The sequence below is a fragment of the Typopeltis vanoorti genome, chromosome 5 (genome assembly GCF_054136105.1).
Source record: "Typopeltis vanoorti isolate ZY-2024b chromosome 5, IOZ_Tvanoo_1.0, whole genome shotgun sequence".
Lineage (NCBI taxonomy): Eukaryota > Metazoa > Arthropoda > Arachnida > Uropygi > Thelyphonidae > Typopeltis > Typopeltis vanoorti.
Window position 1 is genome coordinate 71,889,918 of NC_143553.1, and position 8,900 is coordinate 71,898,817.

At 35.0% G+C, this 8,900-nt stretch overlaps 1 protein-coding gene and 1 non-coding gene across 2 annotated transcripts; one reads left to right on the forward strand and one right to left on the reverse strand.

Moving 5' to 3' along the window:
* The first annotated feature begins 6,125 nt into the window (after positions 1 to 6,125).
* Positions 6,126 to 6,938, forward strand: LOC150106518 (general transcription factor II-I repeat domain-containing protein 2B-like). The gene has a single exon (XM_090393019.1). The coding sequence runs from the start codon at positions 6,126 to 6,128 to the stop codon at positions 6,936 to 6,938; it is 813 nt and encodes a 270-aa protein (XP_090249145.1).
* Positions 6,939 to 8,499: 1,561 nt separating this feature from the next.
* On the reverse strand, positions 8,500 to 8,604 carry LOC150106519 (U6 spliceosomal RNA). The gene has a single exon (XR_016548396.1). It is a non-coding gene; the product is annotated as a U6 spliceosomal RNA (small nuclear RNA).
* Between the last annotated feature and the right edge of the window lie 296 nt (positions 8,605 to 8,900).

The window sequence follows — 8,900 nt, forward strand, 5'->3', positions numbered from 1 at the left end:
TGGTTGTTCTGGAGATAAGGTAGAGCAGTAGTTTCTGCGTTTGCTTTCTGCTCTGCAGTATTACAGACGTACACAATATAATCATATTGCCATCTGCAAATCTCTGATCACAAGCTTTTCCGTCATCATTTGGCTTCAACCTTGTGTCAGTACTGACAATGCTGCATCCCAATGTCAGGGGCGGTGACCCTGACATTGGGAAGAGGTAACTAAAAGTTTAAAAACAAAAAATTAGAAATGACACAAAATAGTTCATTGTATGCAGTCATGGCCGTCTAACTGTTCATGAAATTAAATATCCGAATGCAGATTCAGTGCAATGCTAAGTTTGAACAATGCTGGATGCTGTCACGTTCTGTTGTTCATGTTCACATTGTCCAAGGTCTGACTTGGGTATATTTTTTATCAGTTAACCAAACTTGGTGTAGAATTATGTCTGGGTTTTTGTTGCATTGCAGTGGAATTCTAAGCATATTTGCAGCTTCTTTACAAATGAAAACAATCATGTCTTCAATGTAAGACGTTTGTTTTTTGCCAGCGTACATTATGGCCAGTGGAAGTTGTATGGTATGCTAGGCATGATTTGTGTTCTCTTCTTTTTTGCATGTCTTTTTGGTGTTCGTTCATGCAAATTTCTCCTGATCTTCCCGTCTGGCCTACGTAGCAGATGCCACAGGAACAATGAATTTTATAAACACCTGGTTTTTTAAACGGTGATGTGGAGGTTTTGGGGGGTGTAGAAATTTTGAAATTTTTTCCAGCAGTAGAAAAGCAACTTTGATGTTACGTTTGTTCAGTAATTTGGCCATTTTGTCTGTAGCATTCTTGATGTATGGAAGCATGATTGTGTTTTTCAAATCTTGCTTTTGTGAGATGCTTGTAGGGTTGAGGATTCTTTTTATTGTCTTAGGTTCATAACCATCTTTTTTTGAGGATCTGTGTTAAATATTGAAATTCTTCATTTCTCTGTTTTTCTGTGCTGGAAATATCATAAGCTGTGTCCCTCGAGGTTTTAATTAAACTTCTTTTTTTATGAGAGGTGGTGGTGTGAGGCTGCATTAAGAAATCTTCCTGTGTTGGTGGGTTTTCTATAGATTGAGAAGGATAATTTATTATCTTTTTCATTGACTTCTATTAAGATATCAACAAAGAGAAGTTTTTTATATTCTTGTTCCAAAGTAAATTTTATTTTGTTGTGTATGTATATTATTCAGGTAATCTTTGAAAGCAGTTAGTTCTTCTGTTGTTCCTAGCCGTATGATGAAAATATCGTCTACATAGCGTATCCAAATTTTTTGTTTTTTATGATAATTGTTTAAAGCATTATTTTCAAAATTAGCTAAAGGTTAGCTAAAGCCCGGGAGGGGGGGAAGCCCATCGCCAGTCCTTTTTTTTGTTCCCAAAATTTGTCTTGATACATGAAAAAAGTATTTTTTATGCAATGTTCAAGAATATATGGTGTACCAAAAATACACAGGATAGGTATTCCTTTAAGACCGATAGTGGATGGAAGAGATGACTTTCTGACCTCGAATTTGGCAAAACACCTCACCAACATGATTTTACCATGCATAGGAAAAACAACATCTTTCATTAAGAACAATGCACATTTTATTGAGAAGGTAAAAGATATATGCATAGGACCTTCAGACATCTTAGCAAGTTTGGATGTAATCAACCTGTTTACAAATGTTCCATGAAATGAAACAGTGAATCTCCTTGAAGACCTTTTTCCTCCGGACATCGTAGAACTTTATAATCATTGCATAAAAAATACTTTTTTTTCATGTATCAAGACAAATTTGGGGAACAAAAAGAAGGACTGGCTATGGGCTTCCCCATCTCTCTGGCTTTAGCTAACCTATATATGAAACATTTTGAAAATAATGCTTTAAACAATTATCATAAAAAACCGAAAATTTGGATATGCTATGTAGACGATATTTTCATTATATAGCCAGGAACAAAAGAAGAACTAACTGCTTTCAAAGATTACCTGAATAATATACACAACAACATAAAATTTACTTTGGAACAAGAAGAACATAAAAAACTTCCCTTTTTGATATCCTAATAGAAGTCAATGAAAAAGATAATAAATTATCCTTCTCCATCTATAGAAAAACCCACCAACACAGGAAGATTTCTTAATGCAGCCTCACACCACCACCCCTCACAAAAAATAAGTTTAATTAAAACCTCAAGGGACAGAGCTTATAATATTTCCAGCAGAGAAAAACAGAGAAATGAAGAATTTCAATATATAACACAGATCCTCAAAAAAAAATGGTTATGAACCTAAGACAGTAAAAAGAATCCTCAACACACTCCTACAAGCATCTCACAAAAGCAAGATTTCAAGAACGCAATCATGCTTCCATACATCAAGAATGTTACAGACAAAATGGCCAAATTACTAAACAAACATAACAACATTGCTTTTCTACTGCTGGAAAAAATTTCAAGATTTCTACATCCCTCAAAACCTCCACATCACCGTTTAAAAAACCAGGTGTTTATAAAATTCATTGATCCTGTGGCATCTGCTAGATAGGCCAGACGGGAAGATCAGGGGAAATTTGCATGAACTAACACCAAAAAGACGTGCAAAAAAGAAGAGAACACAAATCAGGCCTAGTATACCATACAACTTCCACTGGCCATAATGTACTCTGGCAAAAAAACAAACATGTCTTACATTGAAGACATGTTTGTTTTCAATGTAAAGAAGCTGCAAACATGCTTAGAATTCCATTGCAATGCAACAAAAACTAGGGCCTAATTCTACACCAAGTTTGGTTAGCATTGATAAAAAATATACCCAAGTCAGACCTCGGATAATGTGAACAACAGAAGGTGACAGCATCCAGCATCATTGTTCAAACTTAGCAATGTACTAAATCTGCATTCAGATATATTTAAATTAATAAACAGTTAGACAGCCATGACTGCATAGAATGAACTATTTTGAGTAATTTCTAATTTTTTGTGTTTAAACTCTTAGTTACCTTTGACCCTTGAAGACGTAAGTCAAACGACTTACGAAACTTGTCGGGTTTTTTATTGTTATTTATCTTAATAAATATGTGATCCAATTAACGGAATCATTCTTATGAACTGTTAAACCACAGAAACCTACCTACAAGTAACAGACTGATTTGGAGGAAAATTGTAGATAAGAAGTTAGTAATGATGTAAAATTTTCATGTAGTACTATCATATCCTGTACACCACTTGAGGGTACACAGCAGGAATTCGATGATGATGAACTCTCATGTGCTCTCCATTACATACTGAATAAGAATGTTGTTCCTTAACAACTTAAGAAATTTATTCTCCTTATTCTGTCCATCAACCCAATCTTGTATTCTATTCCTTACAAATCTCTCCAACACCATGACTACAACCGCAGTTATACAGACTGGCCTATAATTGGAGACATCTGTCCTAGAACCATGTTTGTGGACTGGTACTATTTTGACTTCTTTCCACTTCTTAGGAACCCTACCCACTGCAAGACTTTCATTCAATAACCAGGTCAAGGGCATAGCCAAATGTGGTGCTCATTCCTTAAGAATATCTGGTGATATGTGAGAAAAGTGTGAAAGCAAAAATTCTAGGATTGCTACCCAGATGTGACAGTACTGAGTTAAGAAGGAGGGCGATGATAGCAAATAAATTCATTTGCATGCTGTGGAGTAGAAATGGATGTGAATTTTTAGATGTTTAATGTTTGATGTGTTTGTGTTAAGACTTGTATAAGAAGGATGGCCTCACTTGAATTCATTTGGCATCAGGAGCCAGGAGAAATTACTTCTTGGTATAAGACCTAATGCAGAGTCAGGAAAACTGGATCAACAAGGGAGGAATGGTAAAAATGCATGTGAAAATTCAGTTATGGTATGCAAATGTGATAAGGATATGAATGTCTTCGAACATAGTTATGGATGTGGCAAAGAGGGGAAAAAATATACTTTGGGTTTATAAGTATGCCTGAGGAGGGAAAAGAGAAAATTCTAGAATAAGACCAAATAGATTGCATATCTAATTATAAGAATAGGCTAGGTCAGGGGTCGGCAACCTGCGGCTCGCGAGCCACATGCGGCTCTTTGGATGTGAAGCGGCGGCTCTTTAGTTCCATACGCAAATATTATTTATTTTATCAAAAAAAAAAAAAAAAATTTAAAAATCGTTCTGAATCGATTAACGAGGATTAGGCACTGATTCTATCTCTCAGCCACTTGTACTCGCTTTTCACCGCACCCTTCCCCCGTGACACGCATCGTCACTGTCGTCAGTCCGTCGGAAGCTCTCGAATGACGCCGTTGTCAGATGTTTCTATGTAGGTTTTAATTCACTTTCGACACAAGACAATTTGGCGTCTTCACCAGTGCTTTGGCTGTGACGTATAGTTTGTTGTTTCAAGTAAAAGAGTTAGAAGCGAATTATCTTCTCAAAGTTATGTATGTACATATATATATAATAATAATAAAAAAACCGAAGTAAAGGTAGGTAACATAATAAGTATTATATTTTTAAAATAGATATTATACATATTTTTTTCCAAATAAGATACCTAACTACTTTTTTGAAGTCAATAAGCATTGTCAAAAAAGAAACAAAGTACTACTGTTGGATATTACCGCGAAAGTGTTTTTATTAAAATATATATTTAATAAATTACCTATTTTATTATTTATCTATTTTATAGCTTTTATTATTTAAAAATTAGCGTTAAAATAATAATTATAAGTGTAAGTACCTATAAATTGTTATTTAATAAACCTATTTTCAAACTCTGAGGATCAAAGTAGGTAGGTATTTGCAGTTTTAGATTGTTTATATGTTTGGCAATTTTCATTGACTTCGGCATAGCTGGGCATAACACCTTTACTCGTAAACTAAGTATCTAATATTTGCCAAAATTAAAAAAAAAAAAAAACTAAAATGTGCAGACTGCGCCGTGATAAACACGTCCTGACAAGTCCGTTCGTGCCAGTCGGCGATCACCGCACATGGGAGGCGACCACAGATGTGACGAAACTATGTACTTATAGTCAATCAGTACGTGAGAGAGTGAGACAAACAGTGTTTCGTGTCTAAATTATTTATTTTAATAATTAAATTATTAGAGAATTATTTATTTTATTTAGGTAGGTATTTTTAATTGGGAAATATCGTTATAAAATGTTTTTGATAAATTATATTTCATTATGCCCAGCTTCTCGTATGTATTTACTTAGGTATACGTTGACATAGTAAATAATTGCAAAACTTGTCATCTGCTGTTTTGGATACCTAAATAATAATTTTAAAAATTCTTTATTACAGCTTCACCGCAAGCATGGCATCTACAAAAAAAAAAGAGAAGAACTGAAGAAGAGCATCGAGAATTCAATCGGGATTGGACGGAGTCGTTCGCTTTCATATGCAACTCAGATGGCCTTCCGACTTGTCTCATTTGCCATGAAAAACTCGCACACAATAAGAAATCAAATTTAGAGAGACACTTCACTAAAAAACATACTCAGTTTGCTAGTAAATATCCAGCCGGCGAAGAACGAAAAAAAGCTGTCGACGAGATCCAAAAACAAAAACAGCAATCAAGTTCCATGTTAAGTAACTGGACGCAATCTACAAGTAATGTTAATCTGGCAAGCTTCGCGGTATCACTAGAAATTGCAAAAAAAGGCAACCCATTCACAGATGGTGAGTATGTCAAAGATTGCTTCATACGTGCATCTGAAGAACTGTTTTGTGATTTCAAAAACAAACCAGAAATCTTGGAAAAAATCAAAGATTTGCCACTATCCGCTAAAACAGTACAAGATAGAATAGCTAAAATGTCTTCAAATGTAACATATTTGCAGGTGGAAGATATTCAACCTTCTTCTGCCTTATCACTTGCTATAGATGAGTCTTGCGACATAAAAGACACGGCACAAGTTGCCCTTTTTGTCAGGTATATGTCTTCCCAAGGTCCAAAAGAAGAACTTCTAGGATTGCTACTGCTCTCGGGACAAACTAGAGGGGAAAATATAGCGAATGCCGTGCAAAAATGCCTTGAAGACAATAAGATCGATTTAAATAAAATCATTTCAATAGCAACTGATGGAGCCAGAAGTATGACAGGAAAAAATAAAGGGGCAACAACGATTCTTCAGAGCAAAATAAACCACGAAATTCTTACGTTTCACTGCATAATACACCAAGAAGCGCTTTGTGCCCAAACATTTCCGGCCGAAATAGTTGAGGTCATGAATTTGGTAATCAAGATTGTTAACAGCATCTTGTCAAAAGCACTCTACCATCGTCAGTTTAAAGAATTCTTAAACGAAATGGAGACTCAGTATTCTGACCTCCTTCTTCACAATAAAGTGCAATGGCTTTCCAAAGGTAAGGTGTTGAAACGTTTTGCTTTGTGCTTGAATGAAATAAATACATTCCTAAATGAAAAAGGCATTAATCACCCTGAATTAGAGAACGACAAATGGTTGCAAAAATTTTACTTTATGGTGGATATCACAGCGAAATTAAATGAGCTGAATCTAAAAGTGCAAGGAAAGGGAAACCCAGCCTATGTTTTGGTAGAAGAATTGGTTTGTTTTGAAGAAAAATTAATTCTTTTTGCAGAAGATATTCAGAGCGGTAAATTACTTCATTTTCAATTTCTAAAGCAATATCGCGATAAAACCAGTGCAACTGTTGACACGAATTACTTCAGCACAGTTATAAAAAAAATTAAAGATGAATTTGCTGACAGATTTGAGCAATTCAAAACCAACAAAACCACTCTAGCATTCATAGTAAATCCTCTCAACACAAATAGTAACGAAATCCACATTGAGCCATTTGGAATTGATACTGGATCTCTAGAAATGCAATTGATCGATTTAAAAAGTAAAGCATTGTGGAGTGGAAAATTTACAGAGTTGTAAAGCAAGTTGGAAGAGTTGGAGGTCCAGAAATGTATGTACGTAACGCAACAAAAGTGGACAGCTTTAAAAGAAATGCCGCGAGTTGAGGCACTTATATTCGACGCATGGAATAGTCTTCCAGATTGCTACAGTGAGGTGAAGAAGTTGGCATTTGGAGTGCTGACTATCTTCAGATCGACATATTCGTGCGAACAAGCGTTCTCTTGCATGAATATAATTAAAAGTAAAGTAAGAAGCCAACTAACAAATGAAAATTTAGAGTCGTGTTTGAAACTTAAAACAACAAGTTATGAGCCAAATTTATCCAAACTTTCTAAAACCATGCAAAGCCAACGCTCCCATTGAATTTGTTTGCTCAAATGTATGTTATTGTTTTTTTTATTTTAAGTACAAGTTACATTGTTTAGTAAAGTTTAAATTTTCTACTTGAATAACCATGCAAAGCCATCGCTCCCATTGAATTTGTTTGCTCAACTGTTTGTTATTGAAGTACAAGTTAGTGTTGTAAGTAAATGTTTAATTGTTTTAATTTTTTACTTAAATAATAAGTAATTATCTAATAATGCCATATATATATATTATCTAATTTGTTGTGAAAAACACCACTTATATATGAATAAATAGATATTTTTTCTTATGAATAAATAGTTCTTATGAATAAATAGATTAGTTTTTTTTATCAAAAAAACTTTATTTATGCGAGTACTATTTATTGTTGGCAAGAAAAAATTTTGTGGCTCTTTAAAAACTTTGAAATTTTGTAAATTGTAATTTTTGACTCTTCCGACTCAAAAGGTTGCTGACCCCGGGGCTAGGTGGTAATTTATTATGTCTATACACAAATGCTATGGTATGGTATGCTAGGAGCATTAGAAACAAAGGGATCGAGTTCATTGCTTTATTGAATATGACGTGGCTTAAGATTGTTGGCATTAGTGAAACCTGGCTATCAGAATCAAATGTGGGAAGTGGGATCGATTGTAATGGGTATGGTATTTTTAGGAATGACAGAAGAGATAGGAAAGGAGGAGGAGTACTACTAATGATATCAGATGACTTAGGGTAGTCCACTTAGGGTAGAAACAAGAAAACAACGATGGTAACAATATCCCATGTAGCAGTGAGTTTGAGTGTATTTGGTGAAGTGGGGGTTAACAGAATGAAATATATGGTTAGGGTTGGTATAGACCTGGCAGCTCAGTTGCAGGGAAGAAACAAATGCATCGCCAATTTAGTCTTATGCTTACCAAATGAATGATCAACATGGTTGACTTTATTTTCCAAACATTATTATTATTATTATTATCATTATTATTATTATGTAACACTTCCAAGGAATCCAAAGACTCATCAAGAGAGTTCAGCTACTCTACAGCTCTCCATCTCCAACAACTACCTCGCACCGCAACTATGATCATCATCTACACTAATACCATCTATCTGCCACCACCACTAGTATTTTCACAGACAATCACAAACATCCATGCCCACATTGGGATTCGAGCCTGCAGCCTTTTGGCTGGAAAGTGGAGACGCTAACCACTCGGCTAACCAGGTAGGCAAAAATGAGGAATACTTCAAGATTTCACATGTCATCCATGCAGGAGCCATGCTAATCTTCTCTGTATCGTTCCAATTTTAGTATATGTGCTGCTGAGGCAAGTACAATGATTATTATTACAAGTGCATTGATTAGGTAGAAGAAAAATCTTAATAAGAAAGAAGAGGAATTTATTGAATTGTTATGAGACACCTTGCTCAAGCAGCATGTGAAAGAAGGAACTCGAGGTCAAATGTTGGATTTGCTCACAGTGTCAGAAGGAGGTCACTGTTATGAATATGGCTATTTTACCACCGATTGGTGAGAGTGATCATGCTGTGCTTTCTTATAAAGTATCTAATTGTATTGATACTCTGATTAAAACAGGTTACATGCTCAACTACAAAGCTAAAATTGGTAAA

Excerpts from the sequence above, each read along its gene's own strand:
- LOC150106518 (XM_090393019.1), top strand. The coding sequence starts at position 6,126 with ATGACAGGAAAAAATAAAGGGGCAACAACGATTCTTCAGAGCAAAATA.